The following is a 22,654-nucleotide window of genomic DNA, read 5'->3' as shown; positions in this document are numbered from 1 at the left end:
GGACAGAAGGGAAGATTCCGAGCGCGGTGGGGGTAATTTCTTATTCCATCCCTTTCCTTCTTTTTTAGCATGCCATGCGGTTATTTGCAGGATATGCTGCATTGCATAATATGTCTGCTACGTAGTTGTGGGTAATGCATCTCTCTTCCGCTGGGTTCGGGGTTCGGGTCTGGGGTACATGATGATTGACATGGCATGAATGAGTTACGGAGTACGTACTCCGTGCTTATGGACATGTGGTGGTGGCTGTCAGGTGGGGGGGGGGGGTGTGGGTGGGTAATGGAGGGAAGTTTATCTGTACTGTATGTTACTTAGTTTATGGAGTAGATGGATGCTCGACTTACTTGCCTAGTTGGGACCTTACTATTATTTGTGTTGTGTGGTGTTGCGCTAGTAAGGGAGGATGCTTTGGGGGAGGAGGAGGGGGGAATGTGGGGCTATATGGGGGATCTGTGTGTTCGATACGGAACGGTGTACTGCGTCTGTAGTATGTACATAGTGTGGCAGCGGAGCGGGTAGGATCGGTTATGGCTTGTGCATTGATATTAGGGAGCTGTATTTGGTTTAGGGTCTATGTATGTCTCTTCTTCTGTATAGTGTAGGACGGAGTACAGTGAGGCGATGGGGGGGTGGATGTGAGTGGGGAAAGTCTATTAAGTGGTGTTGCATGGGCAGCTGAGGGTTCGTGTAAGCTAACTATATCGGCCGGGCAATCGTCAAAGCTCGAAAACTTGATCAAGCCAGTGCTTGATGACTATTTTGCCTTCGTCGAATCCCGGCTTGGGCATACGGACGATAATCGCTGCGTGGCTGTGTCGGTGATTATGAATGTAGACCGGGTGCTTTCGGAAGCCCACGGAGTTCAGTGACTCGATGATGGCGAATTGATCCGATGTCAATGCGAGGGTTGGAAACTCTTGAGGTTCTTGGCTTTCGCGGGCGAGTAGCGGTTCAGAGGCGCTGTCGGGGCTGTCATCGCGGATGAGCGCATTGCTCTTGCTTTCGCTTGACCTGGCTCTCCTTGCGGATGCCACTTGTTTCGTTTCGTCTTTGCTCTCGTCCAGGTAATCCGGATCTTGGTCGGCGGCTGCGTGCTCGAATGCCTCTTCTACTGCGTGCTGCACGCCTTGGACGACAACCGGGACTCGGTAGCGTCCGAAGACGGTTCCCATGGGTCCTTCTTCATGAAGGCGGATTCGTCGTTGGCTGCGGACGGTTTGAATGGCGGAGTTGATGAGGAAGATAGGAAAGCCGATGAAGAGGATGGTGGTGAAGAGAAGCTGGAAGGGGGCTTCTGTGAGGTATGTCATAAGTTGTTGCTGTGCTTGGGGAACAAGTGAGAGTGATTCTATGCGTTTCTTGTCTGACGGTAGGATATGCCTATCAGAGTCGATCACGACCTGATCATAGCCCTTCACGTAATTGATGCGGACATTGTCCGGCTCATGGAATGGGTTGGTCGTCGAGATTGCCGTGGTATAGTATATGGTCGACCGGTCGTTGACAACGTTCGCATATACAGTACGGTGCCTGAACTTCTTCAGTGCTTTTATGAAGATGCTATCCGGATCGGCTAGCACGCTGAGCAGCGGCTTGCCCGAATCGCGAAACGTGTCGATCATGAACAGCTGTTTGCCGGATATAGATATGGTGTGAGGCCCCACGTTGTTCCAGAGAAAGCCCCAGGCTCCTTTCTGGGGGTTCCGAACACCGACATGCGGCGACGCAAACGTGGTGAAGTTCACTGGCTCAAGCTTATCGAGCCATCCCCGAGAATACAACAATCCCAGCGCATATCGAGCCACAAGACCTCCAAGCGAGTATCCCACCATGCTCAGCTTCTTGATATGATGCCCGGCTGCTGCCAACTCCTCCAATGCTTCTTCAACCTCGTGTGCCACGCGCTCACCACCGACCTCGATGCCATCGTAGGTAAAGTTGCCGGCGTTCCGCTTCGCCGAAAGAATATGGAGACGGTCTTCGCTGTATCGTTCCCTCAGCGATGAGGTGACATAGTCCAGGTGGGAAGGGTTTCCCCATAGTCTACCATGGGAGTATATGTCAGCTAGTTTCAGCAGGAAGTTCGGGGACTGAGAGCTAACCCATGTACGAATACACAGAGGTGGTCGGCATTCCGCGACGTCTCAGTCGGCGGGTGGCCGTTATCGAGCTCCATAGTTGGCTGTGATTTGTGTCGAAGCTGGTGTCAACGTGCTGCTAGGCTATACGGAGTAATGGTAGCCAGATCACTCAACATCCTCTTAAATACTCCATTGACTCACGGCCAAATCCTGAGGTTGGAGGCTGAGTATCTGCTGGCTGCTGTCAGCCTGTACACCATTGGCCCCTTACTAAGCCACGATAAGGAAACGTCATCGGATGGATGCCTGTTCTGGACGGTCCCCGCCCTGCTGAAGTCATTACCTATCCATCTGTTAGATTTCTCCATTACGGAGTATTGTGTACACAAATAATGTTGGTATTCAGAGAGCCTAACCCTCTTGAATTGACTGGTGAGGCCGATGGGCAATCGTGCAGCTGCAGGTGCTTGTTTGCATGGTTTGCATGACCGCATCCCGATCCGCCGCTTCAGCTTCGGCTTCAGCTTCGTATCCCGAACCTAGCTTAACTCCAGGAGGATTTTCCTCCTTGTTCCAAAACCGAATCGTCAAAAGCCTTTTCCTAGCCGAATAGCTCAATAAATTTATCTCAGATCTGAACTGGATTTAGCGAAAAGGCACTGCGGTACCCTCAAATCTTTGTCCTCACGACAGTGGCTGGTTAACTGCCCATGGCAAGCATAGTCTCTGGATGAAACAGATGTGCTCGAAGCTCATATAAAACAGTCTAATCAGCTTTCTGAGCCGTATCGGATCTGTAACTGACATCGTGGCTAATACACAGCTCCAAGCAATTCTTTCAGTTCGTCTGTATGTTTAGTACGTGCTGCGAAGCAACGCAAGGCATGAGTGAAATCTTTGTATACCAGCTATATACTCCTTTCTTCATCTACACCTGACTTTTGTTTCTTTACTGGGCAACTTTTGCTAGCCTACAATCACAATGTTTGCACCACTCGGTCTATTCAAGGACATACCTTGTCCTGAAGGGCAAAATTGCTTGCTCTTAACCTGCATCTTCTCTCACCGAGACGTCGCCTCCAACTCAGCCCCCCAAGGAGCCCGTCAGAGCACCGATGTACCAACGGCAACCCAGGGCGACTCGGGACTTACGTCTGGCGAAACAGCCGTTAAATCTAAAGTACAAGCCCCGGGTGAAGAGAAAATCGCCAAGTTAAAAGACAAGGCAGCGTCTTTGCCTTCTAAAGCAGCTTCCAGTCAAGGTCCTGTGTCAACAACTTCATCGAACAAGCCATTCCAGACCAATGGACAAACCAATGTCAAACTCCAGTCTTTATCCAGGGAAGTCACGCCTCCGGCAAAGCCAACATCTTCATCAGCAAAAGCAAGCGCACCCGGCGCTCGAAAACCTCTCCCGCCAAGGCAGGCACCACGAGAAAGCCTGAACCCTCGGATGCTAACGAAAGCACCTGCCCCGCATGGTGTGCGTTTGGCTATCCTCACAAAGCTGCATGCCGGTATGTCTGCTCTAAATGACAAGTTGGCCAAAGACAAAGAGAGCCAGGACAGATATCTGGTCCTTACGCCAAATGAGCTTATAACAATGGCCTTGGATGAAGAGGAAAAGACCGCGAAAGAACACCCAAGCATATACTCCAATGTCATCAAGCTCCGCATAGTAAAGCTGTCGAAAATGAGCAAGGAAGACTGGGCCAATGACGTGAAAGCCCATCTCAATGAGCGGTATTACAAGATTGCGCCCGGGCCAGAGCAGTCAAAGCCGAAACCTCTTGACACTGGGCTTAGTCCACAGGAGGAGATAGCATTGGCGGGCAAGCTTGTGACGCGACTGGAGGGTCTCGAGCAGTACGGCTACGTTACTAAGCCTCCAACGGACGCCGAAGTGGAAGGTGCCAGGAAAGGTGTTATTGAATCCAAAGGATGGGAAAAGTGCGATCGATGTGGAGGAAGATTTCAAGTCTTCCCTGGTCGCCGGGAAGATGGAACTTTGACGACCGGAGGACAGTGCACATATCACCCGGGTAAACCTCTCTATCCGCCCAAGAAGAAGACCGATCATATTACAGGGCACAAAGATGCGTACTTCTCTTGCTGCAACGAGTCGGTAGGGACTTCTGCTGGCTGTACCAAGGGCAAGACCCATGTCTTCAAGGTATCGGAAACCAAACGACTCGCCTCAGTACTCCAGTTCCAGAAAACCCCGAAACAATCTGCCAAAGGACGGCTGCCGCCAGTCTGCTTCGACTGTGAAATGGGTTACACAACCCTAGGATTGGAGCTGATTCGGTTGACCGCTGTTAGCTGGCCGCAAGGCAAGACACTCTTGGATGTTTTGGTCAGACCCATCGGTGAAGTCTTGGACCTGAATTCGCGGTTTTCTGGTGTTTTCCCAGAGCACTACACGAAGGCCATTCCCTATGGCAGCTCTGGCTCTCAAGCGAGTTTACCGTTGGATGACGGGGAAGTAGATTCGCCTCCATTGCAGATTGTCGAGTCGCCTGCTGCAGCCCGGGCGCTGCTATTTGAATGTCTTCAACCAGATACGCCACTCATTGGACATGCGATCGACAATGACCTCAATGCCTGCCGCATCATTCATCCGACGATTATTGACACTGTTCTATTATACCCACATCCCCGGGGCTTACCTCTCCGTATGAGCTTGAAGACTCTATGCCGGAGACATCTAGATCGAGACATCCAAACTGGAGGCAGCAGCGGCCATGACTCCAAGGAAGACTCGATCGCCACGGGCGATCTGGTGAGGGTCAAGGCAGCGGAGACATGGAAGGTTCTCAAGTCTAAAGGCTGGCGCATACATAACGACCAGCTTGTGCCTCCACCAGGCGCCGATGCGGAAGCTGCGGCTGCACATGGAAGGCTTGGATCAGGAGCGGGCCAAAAGCGGAGCAGCTCGGCGTTAGGAGATTGAAGGCACAGCTATCGACGCCATTGATTACTTCTAGTGATACCCATTTTATACGTACTCAAAATTGTACACCATGCAACTACGTAATTTACAACAGAACATAATGAGGTTCGAGTGATAGATTGCTCTATTCAATCATGTATCTACCAGTCATAACGTCATGAGTAGAGGTAGCCATAACGAGCCAGAGCAGCAACAGAGCGTCCACCTTTTCAGGAACAAACATCTCCGAGCCAACCACCAGTCATCGCCAAAGCGGTATAGGAATCCCTCCTTGTAGAACACATCTATACCCAAACCAGACATCCAAGTGATAACCCTCAATTCAGATATCGCTCCCAGTTATTGGCAACCCCCTGACGCGAGCACACTTGTCATCCGGTCATTTTTGGATTTTTTTGGTTGTCATTCCGGAAGGAGTAATTTACTCCTCATCCTCCTCGCCCTCGTCGTTGACGACGTTGTAGAAGCGGAGCTCGTAGACACCCTTGGAGGTGGAGACGACACGGAGCCAGTCACGGAGCTGCTGCTTCTTGAGGTACTTCTTGGTGCTGTTGAAAGATGCAGGTTAGCACACAAATTTCGCACTGGTGGTACTATTTCAAGGAGGTGAGAGGAACATACAGGTACTTCAGGTAGCGGCCAGAGAAGGGGATGTGAGCAACAACCTCGACCTTGCCGTCACCAACCTGGGAGATGACGACCTTGTCACCGAGGTTGCCGACACGGCCCTCGACCTTGATGCGGTCGTGGAGGAACTTCTCGAAAGCAGAGAGGTCGAAGATCTTGTCGCTCACGGGCTGAGAAGCGTTGATGACATACTATAAAAGAATGAAAAGTTAGTTTAACTGTAAATTTTTACTTGCGATTGCGATAAGCACATACCTTCTTGGTGACCTTCTGGGCCTTGCGACCACGGGCCTATTGTCCGAGAAAAAATAATGATTAGCCTACTGTTCCATAATGTCGGATCCCCGGGGTTTATTCCATGAGAAATATTTTATCTGGTATTTTCAACGCAGAAAATACATCTTCATGGACATGGACCCATTCGGGGAGAACAGCAAAGCGGTTTCAAGGAAGGAAACGTACAGCAACGGGGGCCATTGTGACGGATGGGAGGGGGTTTTTTGAGGGGATAGAAAGAGGGATTAGCTGGTCGCAAAGAGGTGTATATCCTGCGCCTTGGGGAGAGAAATTGTCGAAGGTCGATGGAGATGCTCGAGTCGGACAAGTGCGTGTCACTAATCCGTTTTGGGTATGTGGATAGGGCTTTCAGTCCGCTGATTAGGGCAGCTGTTTATCATCTGACTGGGTGAATGGCTGGTCCAATGAGAGCTGTCTTAGTCATGGTGGTAATTCTCGCTTGTTGGCCACCTCAACGGCACTAGCCGGTGTGTTGCGCACGGGCCACTTGGCCAATCCTATATAAACTTCTCGCGCCCCCCGTCTTTTAGAATTTTTTTTCTTTTCTTCTCCAGCTCTCTTTGCCTTTTGGCTTAGATCAAGTGTAGTATCTGTTCTTTTCAGTTTAATCTCTGAAAGTGTTCTAAGGAACACAACATTGATTAATCTTATTTTTGCACCCCGTGGCGAGACCTCTGTGCTTGCGCATGTCTTGCTGCACAGTGTCATCGGGCTTACACTATCCCCGATCGACGCGAACAACCCTTTTTTCATCAATTTGGTCGGCTTGTCCGACTGATTGGAGAAGAAAGTGCGATGCGGTAAATACTTGAATTATAGACTTTGTATATAGTATTCCATTGGCGTTTAACATATAGAGCATTTGGTTAGAAGCCTTATCCGAAACTTCGAGAAGGAGCAAGCAAAGTAACTTCTTCGCTGCTACCCCCTCATCCACGTGATCTCTATCAACTACATCAGTCGCAAGTTGCAAGAACACCAACGATTTCCTGTCGATAACACCAACTAGAAGTGCTATACATAGCGTTAAAGGGCCATAAGTCATTATCATGGGTTCCGTCGTTCTCCCGCATCTGCGTACGGCCTGGCACGTCGACCAGGCTATTCTCTCCGAGGAGGACAGACTTGTGGTGCGTATACATATCACCAAGTCAAGCTTGGTCCCCGACCATAGCAGATGATACTAATCAAATCTGTATAGGTCATCCGATTCGGTCGCGATCACGATGTTGACTGTAGGACATCACGACTCTCTCTTTATCAGAACAAGACAGTGCTAATACAGTGAATTGTAGGCATGCGTCAGGACGAAGTCCTTTTCAAGATCGCCGAACGAGTGAAGAGTACGTCAAGAAATTCTTTATCCATTTCTCTTTCCCATACCACTATCTTCGAAAGAGAAAAAAAAAAATAAAAGAAAATCTCAGTGACTAACTGCCCAACCAGACTTCGCTGTCATCTACCTCTGCGACATCGACGAGGTACCCGAGTTCAACACGATGTACGAACTCTTTGACCCAATGACCATCATGTTCTTCTACCGGAATAAACACATGATGTGTGATTTTGGCACGGGTAACAACAACAAGTTGAACTGGGTGCTTGAAGACAAGCAGGAGATGATCGATATCATTGAGACCATTTACAAGGGTGCGAAGAAGGGACGTGGTCTGGTTGTTAGTCCGAAGGGTAAGTCTATCTATTTTCTTGAGTTGGTTTTGGTACTGGCTTGATGGTTTGGCTGATGCATGATTTCTGCTGTAGATTACTCGACCAGGTACCGCTACTGATTGTCGTGCTTGTTGTGGGGTTGGTTTTGTTTGAGTTTTGCTATGACTTATGAATGTGTGGGCTTTCTTAGAGGCTCGTTAGGTTAGAATTCAGATGAATATGATGTTCTCTATCACTAGTGACTCTTGCTTGTAATTAGGAGCAGCTGTATGGTGGGGTGTATTTTGCTTTCGTAGTGGCATTGCAGTTAAGTTGAACCTGTGAAGGGCGCTACTAATAGTAAGATATACACATGATCAAATTCATTAACATTCTCAGAACCTGTTAGTGAAGCTGAACTACTCTTCTGCAGTAACCTATTCACTCATCTTCTCTACTGGTAGTCATCCGCCGTGATATAAAACCCAAGCCAAAGCGGCAGAAAACCTGCCCCACAATCTCTCTTTTCAGCTTTGTTTCCCTGACGTAACATTCATCAACATCTCTCCCGCAACACGAATCCCAATCAATTTAGTATCACTCACCACAACACATCAGATCATAAACAAATAATTCAAGATGATCGATCACAATATCTTCGAAGACCTGCAGGCCAAGATTGACGAGGAGGCTGCAGTCCGCGATGTAAGTTGACCCGTGCCCGTGCCAAGCGCAGAAACAAACCCGAAAGCAAAGTGCCGTTGTGCTAACGAAATGTACAGGAACTTCATGATATTGTGCAGACGCTGGCTAGGAAGGGTATTTATTCCTCTATTTCGTTTTCTCTCAAATATCGCATGGGGGGAATCCTCAATCTGAGGAATTCGCTTGGCTGATATTCTGGATAGGAAGATCAACCCAGGCTATTCTGTCGCGGGCTCATTCTACACCCACTGATCAGTGTATGTAACAGTCTTTTCTCCATCTATCTGAAGGGGTATTCAAGGGATATAGCTAATAAGAACAGTGAAACCTGTCCTCGATGACGCAACTAAGGAGATCATCGCCCAGAGGGATGAAGTATCTCGGTTGAAGACCGTGGCAGACAAGCACCCGTTTTACAAGTACAATGGGGTGTGGACGCGCGAGTTGCAGAACCTTGTGCGTGCCTCTTCTATTACTGGGGTTTAAATTGTTGCAGATGAGAGCTAATCAGCCGACCAATAGGTCTCATCCATCGAGCTCTGCGCTTGGCTAGGCGGACTGGAAGAGTACAAGACGAACAGCTCTTCTTCGTTCCTCACGATTGAAGAGGTTGGGAAGTTCCTGGGTGGTACGTTCTCTCTGTCTATCTCCTATCTTTGAGAAATCCAGAGTGTGAACTTCATTCTAATGATAATCTTTCAGTCCCCGTGAATCTCAAAGAACAGGATGCCTTCCATCTCACAATTGAGGAGTATCTGCTTGCGCTGATTTCTATGGTTGAGGAGTTGGTCAGTCACCCCATCCCCGGATATTGGTCTGCTATTGGAATGCATTGTTTGGCTAATAGAAGATGTGATAGGCCCGCCTGGCTGTCAACTCGGTCACTCTCGGTGATTACACCCGGCCGGTGCAGATTGGCAATTTCATCAAGGATCTGTTTGCGGGATTCCAGTTGTTGAATCTGAAGAATGATATTCTGCGGAAGAGGAGTGATGGGATTAAATACAGTGTAAGTTTCCACCTGTCGAAGTTGGATGTAAGTTACGGGATGCTAATGTGATGGTACAGGTCAAGAAGGTGGAGGATGTGGTTTACGATCTCTCTTTGCGCAATTTGATCCCCAAGGGTAGCGCTGCAGCATGATTTCAAACACGGAGAAATTAAATTAGCATATGAATTGATATGAAATAACGACACTGTCCAGAACATGGCAGTTGAAGAGTTTCGTTTCGCAACACCAATCGCCTAGCGTAGCGTAACAGCCATTATATAATACTCAGTATAGTATAAAAGACAGCAGCAGCAGCAGCTACTGCTGCATGGTATCATCCCAACCAAACACCCGTCCTCTCACACAAATATAAGATAAATATGATATCACACTCTCAAGCCGTCGCCTCCTCCTTCTTCAACGAAGCCAACGTGCCCTCCTTCTTCGCCTTCTCAATCTCCTTCAGAATCGGCTCCTCCAACGACTCGGGCTTGGTCAAACTAGCCCAGCGACCCACAACCTTTCCATCAGCCGAAATCAGGAACTTCTCAAAGTTCCACTTGATGCGCTTCAGACCCAACAGACCGGGCTGCTGCTCCTTCATCCATGTCCACACCGGCGCGGCCTTGTCGCCATTCACGTCCAACTTGCCCAGCACAGGGAATGTCACTCCGTAGTTGATCTGGCAGAACGACTGAATCTCGTCGTCGGTTCCGGGGTCCTGGCTTCCGAACTGGTTGCAGGGGAATCCGATGATGGTGAAGTCTTCCGGGTGCTTAGATTTGATGTCCTGGTAGAGCTTCTCCAGGCCTTGGAACTGAGGCGTGAAGCCGCACTTGGAGGCGGTGTTGACGACAAGGACGACTTTGCCTTTGAGGTCGGTGAGGGGGAAAGGGGAGCCCTTTTCTGTTGAGCGAGGAGGGGTGGTTAGTTTCGTATGAAGTTGGGGGGGTGGGGGGTTAAAGGAAGTAAAGGAGGGTGAACAACGTACTGTCGACAGGCTCAAAGTCGTAGAAGGTAGTCGCAGAAGACATGGTTGATAGTAGTCTTGGTGAACTTGACGAAAGGGGTGGTGGAGAGTGAATGCGCTGGAGAGGATAAATGTTCCGGTGGCTTGATCGCGGTGATGTCGCAAGGTGATATGGACCAGTAGGAGCAGTAGTTCTGATAAATCGGACTGGTACCAGGGAATGCGCAAGTAGATATGTAGTTGATGAGGTGAGTCTCGACCTTGAGGATGATAAATCAGTGAATGGGATGATCGATGACAAACGCATCAGCGACTAAGAAGAGAGAAGAGAAGAGAAGAGGGGGTCCGGCAGTCAATAATCGTCGCAGGCGCAAATCCCAAAGAGGAACAGCAACGAGAGAGAGGGGGGAAATGGAACCAGATGGATCGGGAACAAGAGATTCCGGAACCCGAACCAGTATCGATGTCATCATTAGCAGAAAATGGCCTGAATGATTGCGGGTCGATCGATACGGTTTCGGGCCCAAAAGTGGCTTGGGGTTTGTTGCACGTGTAAATTCCCGTTACGGCGCCACCGGCGCTTTTGCTGCTTTGGGTTTGGTTGCATTTATGGCGATTGTGGTTGGTTGAGGATGCAGGGTTATTATGCATTATGCACAATGGAATAATTGATTAGTGATCGGATGATATTGGGTGTTTTGATCAGTGCACTGGTGGTTCATTTAGGAATTCCAAATACTTGAGACTCGTGGTGGATACAATATATTGTGAGTTCTGGGGTTTTAAATTAAGGCATGGTCATCATGCACGGCTATTGGAGCTTAGTGGCATTGGCTCTTTTAGGGACTGGGGCACCGTATAATCTTCGTATCTATCCGTTACCCTTGCCAAACTTCATTATGAGAAGACACAGGATTAGTGATATATTCATTCTAGACCCTCACATCGTACAACTCGGTAGACCGCATTCCACGCTATCCACATATGACCCAACCCGCTATACACACTCCTGACTCATTCAAAATCAAGCCCCATCGCCGAACAAACCCACACACACACACAGGTACGTTGGTGGTTTGCCCCATCCACGGTACGCACATCTCCCATCCACAACCCCCCGGACGCGGCTTGCCTGCACCGCGAGGAACATCCGGTATCCGTGTTCCGTCCGAACGATCATGGCCAGCGGCAATATACCGATATAGTCTTGATCGACCCAATAATCGGGCACATCCAACCCTCATGAAATGCCCCTGGTAGGGTGTAGCATAACATAGCACAGTAAACCTCGCATTTGCTTTTCCAGTCTCGATCTGCACTAAGACAGACCCATCATTTCTCATCATCCGCATCTAGAACATCCACGTCCAGTTCTTCCATCACTCCAAGCACCACTGCCAGGTTTTCCATAAAGCCATTCACAGAGACACGCAGCATGCGATTCGTCGTCGCGCAGTAGGTCGTCTCCAGCACAGTTTTGGCCTCTTCGTCGGCGGTTTGCTCTTTGGTCGGCGTTGTCAGGGCGAAACTGCGCTTCACGAAGGGGGAGAGCTCGGTGTCAACCTCGAGGGTGCGCAGGGCGGCGGACGCCAGGCGATTGGTAGGGAGAGGGAGAGAGATTGTTCTGTTGGGATTCGTTGTTGGTTAGTGGTGTCGAGGTGATGTGCCCAAGGGGAGTTTGGCTCTTCTTACAGGGTGTAGGGGAATTCGGAGGGGGTTCCGTTGGATGCCATGGTGATATGCGTATGTCTTTCTAAGAGAGTAAGAGGTTCAAGTGAGTTCAATGCAACAGCAACTTGAATTCGTGTAATAAAGAGCGCAACGCTGAGGAGAAAGATTGATATTGAGGCGGGGAAAGAGTGGGATGTGCGATAAGGCATGAGTAAGCATTGCGGCCTCAGGCTACAACGAGTGTTACTGATAATATGGCCTGGCGACGTCTGCCAGCCTATCATTTCTCGCAAGCAGTATTGCAGAACATTTCAACCACTGTATTCTAGTTGAGTACTTTACATTTGTTCTGGGTAGCCAGATTACACCATTAACAATATAATTTAAAGAGATTAGAAACAATGGGTTTATCATCGAGCAATCTTATCCATGCTATTTATAATCATCTGTTTACTTTCTTTCATCGATTACGAGGCAGCAGAATGAGTGTGGCTTCAAGACATTACAATTATTCTGGTATCAAAGTATATATACGGCAGGCGGAAGTCTCCCAGGGCTGCTCTCCTCGGCCAACAGAGAAGATACGCTCGAATGTACAACAGAACCGCTCTCCCACAAAGTCATGACTTCGTTAAGGTTTCCCCGGTCGAAGGTTTCCATGACGCATCACTGAACATAGAAGTGTAGGTCGTGGGAGAAGGCAGAAATTGTTTGAACGGGTCATCCTTTACACAAGGGAAAGGACGGATTGAAGGTTGGCAAGACCTCCTAGGCCATTGTCAGCGATGTTTCCTTTCAAGTTTTTCTTAGATCAACTTACCGTTCTGGCTGAGGAGGTCCAGGACCTTCTCAAGAGCGCCGGCGGTCAGGTCACCTTGGAAGAGTCAGTATGCTTACTTTACCACTCATACTCAGGATTTCACTTACCGCTCTGGATCTTGGCGACAAGGGTCTCAGAAAGACCAGAAAGGTCAGTGATGTCGCGCTTCAGGTTAACAGCTGGTATAATCTTAGCTATTGGACATAGATCTGGACGATTGTACATACCACCAGAGACAACACCGCTGGCTGCTCCCTTGACAGTGCCGACGGCTCCACCAGCCGCGTTGACAACAGGGGAGGCGACCGAGTCGACAGCACCACCAACTGTCTTGACAACAGGAGAAGCAACGCCACCAACGGTCTTGACAACAGGAGAAGCAACACCTTCGACAGTGTTGACGGCTCCACCAGCAACGTTTCCAACAGTGTTAACAGCACCGCTAGCAACACCCTTAACGGTGCCAGCGGCATCACCAGCGATTCCGACCACAGGCGTAGCAACGCCACCGACAGTGCCGGTAAGGTCACGCTTGTTGGAAGGGAGCAGCTGGGTCAGCTTGCCTTCGATGGTGGAAAGTTCTACATATCTAATCTTAGTAGGTCTCCCTAGCAAACTTTCACGGCCGTAGATAGCATACCGTCTTTCAGATCAGTGAGGTCGGTGGTAGCGCAGCCAACAAGGCCACCGACAACATTGTCGACTTTTCCGAGAACGCCGGTCAGCTGGCTAAGAGTGGACTGGACGGTAGTATCCACAACCGGGATAGCGGCGGCAGAGACACTGCCAGCGAGGGCAAGAGCAGCAATTCCAGTGAACTTCATTGTGATGTATTGTTGATTTGAGGAATAGGATAAAGAAAGATAGTGAGTGTATTTGTATTGTAGTTGCTGTAAAGGAGCGAATGAGGGTTTGGAGATTTAGAGAACGACTGACAGTGAGCGAAGTGCTTGGGAAGAGAAAGGACAGCGATTGGGAGGACGCTCCATTAAATAGACAACACTGGAAGAGATTTCGTGCTGGGCTTTGATTCAGGGGAAGTTGGCAATGAAGCTGACTTCCATATCCATCGAATCGGGCACCTTAGGAGCTCGCATGAATGAGGATCGACATCGAGATCCAATGACACCACTCCGTCGTTTCAGATGGGATGGTAGAACGCCATTCATCCGATGAGCTTAATCCAAGCCCGCAAGCTATCAAGAAGATAGCAGGCAAAGTCAATGCCAGCCTGCTCTGACCATATGGGTTTACGTCGCATATAGAACCATACTCATCCATGCAGTATTGATGATGCAAACGAGATCCGTTTGTAGGTGCATATTATGGTGCTGAAAAGTGTTGGTGATTATTTGTCTCTCACATCGTAGTATGCCATGACCAAAATTTCAGACAAGAATCGATAGTGCTTGAGGTGGGCGGGTATGAATTGACCTCTGTCCCTTTCTCCTACCGTGGGATAGTGATTCAATAGTGAAATCTTAAATGGTGCTCCACTTTGAATGCGATTGCTGATGATGGTCAGGACTGTTGCATTGGCAGCACTGCGGAGGTTAATGTCTGTACCTCATCAAACCTCCGTGGGCAGCGTGGGGCTCGCCCAGAAACCCCGCGGAACCTTATCCTGTATATTCCTGTTCTGTTCAGCATGGTGATCATTGACTCCGAAGTTTCAAAGGCTTATAGTCAGCTGTTAGCTCGGCGAAGTAATCAAAATCCTGGTCCCAGTTGAAGGGAAGCGTTCGATAGGAGCAACTCAATGAGCAGATTACTATTAAACGCGTAGTCCTTTTTTGTGTAATTAAGCAAAAAGGAGTTTGAACACAGCGGCGCGACGAAATCAATACCAGCAATGGCAAGGTGATGGTGTGCAAGTGATTTAGGTTCGTCGAAAAGCCAGCCGCTGTCCGCTTGCCAGGTTGCCAGGTACGTACCTCCATCCCTGTCGATCCGATCCACCCACTACATTTTCGAGAACCGTTGTTGGGCAGAGCGATCAGCATAACGATAAGGCGCAGATTCCAACCGCAATCGGCTTGCTAACCACCCATACGCTAACCGAGTATAGCCTCCCCACAAAATATCATTTTTGAGACTGCCCATACCAGACATCATTCGTGTTCGCGGTTAATCAATGACCCCATCATCGGCACAAGATTCAGACGAAAGTATCCATTGGCAAGCACCTCCGGTACCTGACCACGGTCGGAAGGGCCCTTCATCCAGTACCGAGCAAAGCTTCTCCAGTAGTAATCGTATGTCCTGGTGGATGAAGTACTCCATTAGTCCTGTTAGAGAGTTACTAGTCAGGTACAGGACGGCTTGGCTTGAGGTGCACTATGGGTGACGTCAGAGTCTAGGAGAAATCGAATGACCAAGTCCACACCAGTGACTTTTTCCCCTCTGCGATATGCTGATGTGGGCGGAGTATGTGTGTAGTGGTAGGGGTAAGCAACACTAGACTGAGCCAAGTGAGGTGTTGATGTGGAAGGATCAACAGGTAACCTGAACTCAAAAGGGTCAGCGGGAACTGCAGCCTTTGCAATCAAACGAGCAAACAGAATTGTCTGTATTTCGTCATCCCCAATTTTGCGTAGCTCTCTTTCAATAGTAGCTGCTGTATCTATATTTCTAGCCCATTATCAGAATCACTTATATCAGTGCTGCGCGATTTTGTGAAGTTTTCGTCTGTTAGTACCATCGTGGCGTATTGTTGAAGACATTTGTGGTCCATTATATATATATATATATATCGACACGACAAGCTTCAGACAGGTGAAGTAAATCCTGGTCACAATTGCAGCAATGAACACAGCAGGAATGACAGAGAAAAGTTTAAGGGAGGGCTGGCTGAAGAAACAATCCGGACTGTGAGACCTTCATACTGATGAGGGGACCAAGTTGATGCGACAACCGTCCTGATACCAACAACAATGGCCGCAAAACAAACAAAGGTCACGGGCTGTCACATGGTTAGGGGTGCAAATGTTTGTGGCTGGTGAGGACGGGTGTGGCGGACCGTTTGTTTGATCGGTTTGCCTGTGGGGAGGCAGCAGAAGCTGACTAAGATGACAGTCCCGTGACGGTCAGGGACATCACCCGGAGCTACGGCAGCCTGAGGCACCAGACGTTGTCCTGTCAACGGCGGCCGCTAGGCCGGATCAGGGGAATCACAACATAACAGCAGCCACTGAGCGTGCATCGCAGTTGCCCCCCAAAGCAGACTCATCGGCCTCGAGCCTATCTTCTTCTCGTGCGGCCAACTTTTCCCTCACTTCCTCTCCTCTCTCTTCCCCTCACGCTCCGCACTGTCGGTCTCCAGCCTCTACCGCTCCCTGTCCGGGCTCGTGTATATCTTCCTCCTCCTCCCCTGGACTTCCTCGTGCTATCCTTACCCTATCGGCACCCGTGTCTTATTCGCCTCACCTTTTGTTTAGGAGCGCCAACAGATCAGATCATGAGCATTTAGTCCAGAACTGTTATTTTGTTTACTTTTCTATCAATCGACAGAGCTCCTCGACTCCTCTCAGTTGCAGCATTGCATCTCTTGACAGGTTCATCTTGTCAAGTATCTCCTTCCCTCATTCCTCGGACTACACGTTGCCCCCATTAGCGACTATTGTTTTGATTGTCGCATCGCCCAAGTCAAGATGGCTACCAACAGTGGTTATGGGCAAGTGATTGAATATATTCAAGGTTCGTTAGCTTCCTGCCATCGCCCATGAGCATGTTGGATCAGCAACAGCTGGAAACTACATCGTCAGTGGAAGTGTTTATGTGCAGCTTGCTAAATGTTCGGGCAAAACAGATCGTCTCTACCTCGCCTCCTACGATAACCCTCCCGATGCACGAACCCCATTTCCTTATCCCCTAGAGCAGCCGAGATCACCGTCCAAGCGCTCTGCGAGGGCTCAGCCTAGCACTCCTAGCAAGAAGCGCAGTCCCGTCTATTTCACAGTAGATGATGTCTTATTGTACAACTCATTCCATGCCGATTTCGGCCCTCTACACATCGGTCACTTGTATCGGTTCGCGGTCCAGTTCCACGAGATTCTTGGGGAGCCTGAAAACCGTGATCGTGCAGTGGTGTTCTACTCTAAGACGGATGCACGAAGCCGTGCTAATGCTGCTTGCCTGGTTGCCTGCTACATGGTCCTGATCCAGGCCTGGCCCCCGCACCTCGCTCTGGCACCAATTGCGCAAGCCGATCCCCCGTACATGCCATTCCGTGACGCAGGCTATAGTCAGGCAGATTTCATCCTAAATACCCAGGATGTCGTCTATGGCGTGTGGAAAGCTAAGGAGCAGTCGCTCTGTAGCCTCAGGGACTTTAGTCTTGAAGAGTATGTATAATAGCAATTGGCTCTTATTGACTCTACTGACATATTTCTTAGATACGAAAAGTTTGAGCGTGTTGACATGGGTGATTTCAACTGGATCACCCCGCAGTTCCTCGCTTTCGCCTCGCCGCAACACCAACCGATTGCGCCAATCCCTCAAAACACGCCCGAGTTCGCAGCGCTTCCATCCACCGTCTCTGAAGTCCTTTCTTCAAAGCTACCTCTTCCTTTCAAAAACGTTCTGGCGCACTTTTCATCCCGTAACATCGGCCTTGTTGTGAGACTGAACTCCGAGTTGTACTCTCCCTCCTACTTCACGGCTCTGGGCATCACCCATGTGGATATGATCTTTGAAGACGGAACCTGCCCTCCCCTGCCACTTGTCCGTTGCTTCATCAAAATGGCACACGAGACGATCTCTAAGAAGAAGGGCATTGCTGTTCACTGCAAGGCCGGTCTGGGACGGACTGGATGCTTAATCGGCGCGTACCTCATCTACAGATACGGATTTACTGCCAACGAGATCATTGCTTTCATGAGATTCATGCGACCGGGCATGGTAGTCGGTCCTCAACAGCACTGGCTACACCTCAACCAGGGCTCTTTCCGCGAGTGGTGGTACGAGGACTCGATGAAGGAGAAGCTGGCTCAGATGCAGGCTGCTCCCATCACCCCTGGACGGCCATCTACCAGACAGCGGGCCAACGGACCTGTCGCCACGCCGCCGAACAACGGCCATTCTAAGCGTGCTGCTCTTGGCGAGATCGACCACAACGAAGGAGCTGGGGCCCCGGCGGAAGAGTACCTCCCCGCACCCACTCCTGGACAGCCTCGCAAGTCACACAGAAAAGACTCCCGCCATCACCCCTATGCCCGTACCACATCTGGAAGCTTGGTTGTCGACAAGGATGGCAATAAGAATTCCGAACAGACCAGCCACAGACACCACCGTCTCAGCAACGACAGCAGCGAGAGTGAAGAGGAGATCCAATTGCGTATGTTGGCGAAGCGTTCCTCCAGATCCCCTGTCGCATCCCCCAGTCAGCGGTCCGTCAGTTACTCTGCTACGGTAACTGCTAGCTACACCCTGAATGACGATGATCGAGAGAATTGGGGCGATGCTGCCGCGTATGCAGCACCGAAGACTCCTGTCAGCACCAAGAGTGGCAGTGGAGCGATCGCAGTAACAAAGGTTCGGACGAGCCCCAGGCGTGCAACAGACACGAGGAGTGAGACGAAGGTTCGGAAGGCTAGCGGCCGCGTTGGCAGTGCTGGAAGTCCCACGCGGGTGAAATAAACGCCTCACCGGCGCAGGTATACTTCTTTTCTTCTCCGCGCTCTTGAGCCTTTTCAGATATCCTTTTCTTCATTTCTACTTTTTGCCTATTGTTGCTGCCGGGGTATAATATGTGCATAGTCCCGCGTATTTTCTCTTCTTTGCTACCTGCGCTTTGACTTTACACTTTCTTTTTTGGCAATTCTTCGGTGCGGTTGTGGGTGTTGGGTTCTGGTGCAAAATCCATGGGTCTGGGTGTGCGTGTTTATGGCGTCTGGTTACACTGTTGATGGTCAAATGATATCTAGAAGTTGGTCTGGAATACACCAAGTCTTTGACTGGCACATGATGTTTATAGTGTGTCGAGTGGCTGTTATCGATCAAACGCGTTTCTCTGTACGTTTATGATCTACGTCGATATGACCGATTCGTTATGACCTGTCTTTGTGGAATGGCTGCTCCGTAAATACTTTGTCAATCTTGGCCATTGTAGCAGTGAAGCTTCTCGCAGACTGCTCGATGTCCACGCAGGTAGTAGTTTATCGATCGGCCCTCACTACCCTCATATTGAGCGATGTAACGAACCACTTGATTTGGCAAGGAAATTATCCGCATCGCACTATCTCTGTTAGAAAGCAACCAATTGCATGTCTTCGACTGCGAAGCTATGCCACCTAAAGCAGTATACAGCAGCTACTACCCTCTACCACGGCCGTCCGACCTAAGAGAGGAACCGATCGGTTCAGCTTCGTGGTCCCTGACGGCACCAAACAAATCAAGCCTTGCAAGAAGCGATATTTTACCCTTTTGACTGGCATCTGTCGAATTTAGTAGTACTGAGTGTGGTGTTTGCTATTCTATTTCATAGGATATTGAGCATTGAATACACATTTTGCAACTATGGGATATCAATATAGAATAGACATCATTAATAACAACAGGCATTGTTAGTCTAACGGTTATGATACTCGCCTTCCAAGCGAGTGGCCGGGGTTCGACTCCCCGACAATGCATCTTTTTTTCTTCCGCTCGGACTACTTCCCACCGTCCTGCAGGGCGCTTTTCTTTTTGCGACAAAGCGTTGTTTATGGAAATGGGGTTTAATTATAATATTTCATTTTTCCACTGCATGCATAAATGAATACACTGGAAAGGCTCTTTATCTCGTACTGCTTGGTTATTGACTCGTGTCGAGGGGTTGAAGCTTGTATGTTTGCATGCTAATCCTACTTTAGGATAGAGCCACGCTTCTCAGAAGTTGAGGACTATAACTTTAATCACAAGATAGACACCTCTCCCAGATATTTGTCACTGTCGTCATTGCCATTATACACTATACCTTCCATCCTAGCCCTAACAATCCTTTCTTACCATAAATCATCAAAAACCTGAGCATCTACCCTAACAAAACCCCCTCCAAATGCACCCGAATCAAATCCCGATACTCCCCCGCCCTCGGCGTACTCTCCTCAATCCCCTGCACCTTCGCCGCATCATCCCAAAGCCTCAACTTGACCATCTCATCGCGCAACGGATCCCTCTCGAAGGCCTCCAACTCCGCGCCCTTGAATGGCCCGCCTTGGAACTCGAGTGATTTCTTCGATGCGGATGATAATGTCTCGTAGTATGCTTTGTCTGTGGCGGTGAGATATCTACCATACTCATTTATCTTCTTATCAGCTTGACACAATGAAGAAAGTAGTAAAGAGTAGGAGCGGGAGTTGTGATGAAGTGAAGGAAACGTACCGCTTCGCAGGAACATGACTCTCGACTAACCGACAAACCTTCTCACTGAAACCCAGTGAACGAAGGTAATCCGCTCCGATAGTCTCGTGGCCCATGCGGCCGACATTCTCGGTACTTTCGTTATCGTTGTTGGATTTCAGGTTCATCCGGACTTCCTTCGTGGATGAGAGGGGGATGATTTGGCCGATGTCGTGGAGGAGGGCGGCGAGGATTAGTTCGGGGGATGCGCCTGGAAGAAGTGGATCTTATCAGTCCATTTGGTTTCTTTCCTTGTGGTGATGATTTGGTCTTCAAATAATGGTGCGGAGTGGCTCTTTTTGTACCTGAATTCTGGGCTTGGTGCGCGGCTTGTAGACAGTGTTCGAGCTGGCTGATGGATTCGCCGATGTAGTCGCCTTGTCCGTACTTTTCAAGGGAGGTTACGAGGTAGGTGGCTTTTTCGAGGGGTGTTTGGGGGATCATTTTGAGGAGTTGGGCGGGAGGGGGGGGGTGTGTGGAGGTGGTATGCTCTGGAGGGAGGGAAATGATGTGGATGTGGGATGAGTGACCAGGGGAAGAGGGGTTATATAGGAGCGATTTTCTGCTGGTTCCATGAATCCACGTGCTTTCGCTTTTATTTGGTTCATTATGATAAGCCGAATTGGATTATGAATATCATATCTGTCTTGGAATTATTGGGATTTCTTGGCTGCGTGAACTGAGTAATTATAGATATTGCTATGTGGTGAACAATCGTTTGATCTACGTGGTTTACTACTTCGTGGTATAGATTTGAAGTTGTAGAACACCAGTCTATCGACCCCTTCCTTCCAAATCTTTTCTTTGCCCGTTCTCAACAAACTATTCATTCATGAAACTGCACCTTAAGTTTACGCTACGCGAGTACCGGCTGTTGACCCTCGACCGTCAGCATCGGGGAGCCGTAGCCATACCGCATTCTGCCCTCCTCATACCTCTCTCCCTCTTTCCGCATGTGCGTGGCAGGCCACAGCTTACGGCGATCCTCATAATACTGATCGTGCAGGTCACCCTCAGCCAAGCGGTTGTATGTGGCGTAAATTGCGCGTCGGTCCTTGGAGCTGGTGTTGGCGCCACTCTTGTGGGCAAGGTAGGAGCCAAAAACGAGAATGTCACCTGAGTAAACTGATGGTTAATTTTTGAATTACGGTTTTATCAGAACAAACATACCTGGTCGTAGATTGCAAGGCGTCCATGTTTGGCTCTTGACCCAGCCAGGCTCAATGCAACGGTCCTCTCCAAGCGGTACCTCCATAAGGTGACTGCCGTCGACCACGTCAAGTCCACCATTCTCTGAGGTCATCTCGTCAACAGCAGCAAGCACCGTCAGGTGCTTAATTTTCTTGACGTGGGTGTATGCATTGGCGTCGATATGAGGAGAGAAGCCACCTGCTTCGTATTAGCTGCTCCTCTGCCAAGTGCAGCAGATGTAGATTTCTTACCACTACCAGCGAGTTTGTAGTTGATCTTCTCCTTGAAAAGAATCATGTCCTCAGTAGCGAGCTGACGGAGAACGCTCAAGATGCGCTCACCACGCAGAAAACTATCGAAGCCAGCATGGGAATTGGCATAGTTCTCTGTGCGGCAGAGGACCCTTTTGCCTTCGGCATTGACTTCCTGCAGCCGGGATAAGTTCGTCAGCCCGCTGCTAAAAAAGAAGACACTTGGGTCTCACCTCATAGGGCATATAAGAGGCATCTGGGGTCCTTGGGAGGTCGTGAACTTCCTGAGTCCACTGTTGTAGGACTTTGGTCTCAGGAACATTAAAGAAGCCATGAATGAGCAAGTATCCTTTCTCCTCGTAGAACTGGAGTTGTTCCTCCGTTAATGGGTAATAGCTGTTATCCATGGTACCAGCCTTAGTATGATTGGACTAAAACTTTGGTTCAAACTGCAGAGAGCACATGTCCTTTTCCCCGACCGAGATTGGGGCCATCGCACCCATAAATCCTCTAATGCGAGCCTCCTTGCTCGTGAACGTTACTTCCAGCTGCTGACCTTCATATGTCACTATGCCGGGCCGGTGCGAGGTCCATGTTCCAGAGTGGGGAATGTCGGAGCACAAGGCAGAAGTATCAGCGAGGGGTTGCGCAGAGGCCAGGCACGAGACAGGCTGATCCTTGAAGGTATCTCGAGGCATAGAACCACTCAGGACGCGATAAAATGCCCATGTGCCCGGGACGAGGCGCTATCATAGGGCGCGGGCCGTCCTGATAAGCCCCGCCGGACTACGGGCCTGCTTGCTTAAGCGAGGCGGAGATCCCCGCCAGGGCCCTGCCTGGACTGGGTATAGTTTGTTCTTTCTGTTACATTAGATAGACCTCGCCAGAAACTCTCCGCCTGTTGTACGAAAGGTGGGTTCGTCTGCCAACAGCGATGCAACTCTATGTATCTCGTGCGAGCCATGCCGGCTGCTATTGGATAGCATGGCACGTTCTCGAGGAGTCTATTGTTGCCCAGAGAACTATTAGCTGCACTGAAGTAGATGTAGTGAGGATGCAACGGACAA

At 49.5% G+C, this 22,654-nt stretch overlaps 11 protein-coding genes and 1 non-coding gene across 12 annotated transcripts; 5 read left to right on the top strand and 7 right to left on the bottom strand.

The window, feature by feature from the left end:
- Positions 1 to 716: 716 nt before the first annotated feature.
- On the bottom strand, positions 717 to 2,176 carry AKAW2_10691S (lipase ROG1 family protein; the record flags this gene model as incomplete). Its single annotated transcript, XM_041690001.1, has 2 exons — positions 717 to 2,043; positions 2,103 to 2,176. The coding sequence occupies 2 exons, from the start codon at positions 2,174 to 2,176 to the stop codon at positions 717 to 719; spliced, it is 1,401 nt and encodes a 466-aa protein (XP_041537411.1).
- An 887-nt stretch (positions 2,177 to 3,063) lies between these two features.
- rex3 (putative RNA exonuclease Rex3) lies at positions 3,064 to 5,034 on the top strand (the record flags this gene model as incomplete). Its single annotated transcript, XM_041689990.1, has 1 exon — positions 3,064 to 5,034. One exon carries the CDS (start codon positions 3,064 to 3,066, stop codon positions 5,032 to 5,034), a length of 1,971 nt encoding a protein of 656 aa, XP_041537410.1.
- A 593-nt stretch (positions 5,035 to 5,627) lies between these two features.
- Positions 5,628 to 6,138, bottom strand: RPL22 (60S ribosomal protein eL22; the record flags this gene model as incomplete). Its single annotated transcript, XM_041689978.1, has 3 exons — positions 5,628 to 5,852; positions 5,917 to 5,952; positions 6,124 to 6,138. 3 exons carry the CDS (start codon positions 6,136 to 6,138, stop codon positions 5,628 to 5,630), a joined length of 276 nt encoding a protein of 91 aa, XP_041537409.1.
- Positions 6,139 to 7,007: 869 nt separating this feature from the next.
- On the top strand, positions 7,008 to 7,748 carry DIB1 (DIM1 family thioredoxin-like protein; the record flags this gene model as incomplete). The annotated part of the gene is made up of 5 exons (XM_041689967.1): positions 7,008 to 7,088; positions 7,160 to 7,193; positions 7,254 to 7,301; positions 7,405 to 7,647; positions 7,723 to 7,748. 5 exons carry the CDS (start codon positions 7,008 to 7,010, stop codon positions 7,746 to 7,748), a joined length of 432 nt encoding a protein of 143 aa, XP_041537408.1.
- Positions 7,749 to 8,247: 499 nt separating this feature from the next.
- AKAW2_10687A (translin) lies at positions 8,248 to 9,456 on the top strand (the record flags this gene model as incomplete). Its single annotated transcript, XM_041689956.1, has 8 exons — positions 8,248 to 8,313; positions 8,391 to 8,427; positions 8,517 to 8,570; positions 8,636 to 8,769; positions 8,836 to 8,941; positions 9,016 to 9,101; positions 9,173 to 9,322; positions 9,382 to 9,456. 8 exons carry the CDS (start codon positions 8,248 to 8,250, stop codon positions 9,454 to 9,456), a joined length of 708 nt encoding a protein of 235 aa, XP_041537407.1.
- Positions 9,457 to 9,698: 242 nt separating this feature from the next.
- HYR1 (glutathione peroxidase) lies at positions 9,699 to 10,581 on the bottom strand (the record flags this gene model as incomplete). The annotated part of the gene is made up of 2 exons (XM_041689945.1): positions 9,699 to 10,210; positions 10,296 to 10,581. The coding sequence occupies 2 exons, from the start codon at positions 10,579 to 10,581 to the stop codon at positions 9,699 to 9,701; spliced, it is 798 nt and encodes a 265-aa protein (XP_041537406.1).
- Positions 10,582 to 11,606: 1,025 nt separating this feature from the next.
- On the bottom strand, positions 11,607 to 12,007 carry AKAW2_10685S (CTAG/PCC1 family protein; the record flags this gene model as incomplete). Its single annotated transcript, XM_041689934.1, has 2 exons — positions 11,607 to 11,898; positions 11,967 to 12,007. 2 exons carry the CDS (start codon positions 12,005 to 12,007, stop codon positions 11,607 to 11,609), a joined length of 333 nt encoding a protein of 110 aa, XP_041537405.1.
- Positions 12,008 to 12,672: 665 nt separating this feature from the next.
- Positions 12,673 to 13,589, bottom strand: AKAW2_10684S (uncharacterized protein; the record flags this gene model as incomplete). The annotated part of the gene is made up of 5 exons (XM_041689923.1): positions 12,673 to 12,713; positions 12,766 to 12,819; positions 12,873 to 12,944; positions 12,993 to 13,346; positions 13,406 to 13,589. The coding sequence occupies 5 exons, from the start codon at positions 13,587 to 13,589 to the stop codon at positions 12,673 to 12,675; spliced, it is 705 nt and encodes a 234-aa protein (XP_041537404.1).
- Positions 13,590 to 16,415: 2,826 nt separating this feature from the next.
- On the top strand, positions 16,416 to 18,402 carry cdcA (phosphoprotein phosphatase CDC14; the record flags this gene model as incomplete). Its single annotated transcript, XM_041689912.1, has 3 exons — positions 16,416 to 16,461; positions 16,574 to 17,108; positions 17,160 to 18,402. 3 exons carry the CDS (start codon positions 16,416 to 16,418, stop codon positions 18,400 to 18,402), a joined length of 1,824 nt encoding a protein of 607 aa, XP_041537403.1.
- Positions 18,403 to 19,322: 920 nt separating this feature from the next.
- Positions 19,323 to 19,394, top strand: AKAW2_t10024A. Its single transcript has one exon. It is a non-coding gene; the product is annotated as a tRNA-Gly (tRNA).
- Positions 19,395 to 19,777: 383 nt separating this feature from the next.
- On the bottom strand, positions 19,778 to 20,589 carry AKAW2_10682S (HD domain-containing protein; the record flags this gene model as incomplete). Its single annotated transcript, XM_041689901.1, has 3 exons — positions 19,778 to 20,033; positions 20,128 to 20,356; positions 20,451 to 20,589. The coding sequence occupies 3 exons, from the start codon at positions 20,587 to 20,589 to the stop codon at positions 19,778 to 19,780; spliced, it is 624 nt and encodes a 207-aa protein (XP_041537402.1).
- A 412-nt stretch (positions 20,590 to 21,001) lies between these two features.
- AKAW2_10681S (phytanoyl-CoA dioxygenase family protein) lies at positions 21,002 to 21,994 on the bottom strand (the record flags this gene model as incomplete). The annotated part of the gene is made up of 4 exons (XM_041689890.1): positions 21,002 to 21,261; positions 21,316 to 21,534; positions 21,588 to 21,762; positions 21,821 to 21,994. 4 exons carry the CDS (start codon positions 21,992 to 21,994, stop codon positions 21,002 to 21,004), a joined length of 828 nt encoding a protein of 275 aa, XP_041537401.1.
- Between the last annotated feature and the right edge of the window lie 660 nt (positions 21,995 to 22,654).

The sequence above is a fragment of the Aspergillus luchuensis genome, chromosome 1 (genome assembly GCF_016861625.1).
Source record: "Aspergillus luchuensis IFO 4308 DNA, chromosome 1, nearly complete sequence".
Classification (NCBI taxonomy): domain Eukaryota; kingdom Fungi; phylum Ascomycota; class Eurotiomycetes; order Eurotiales; family Aspergillaceae; genus Aspergillus; species Aspergillus luchuensis.
Note: the sequence above shows the minus strand (reverse complement) of the source record. Positions and strands in the feature narration are given on the sequence as shown.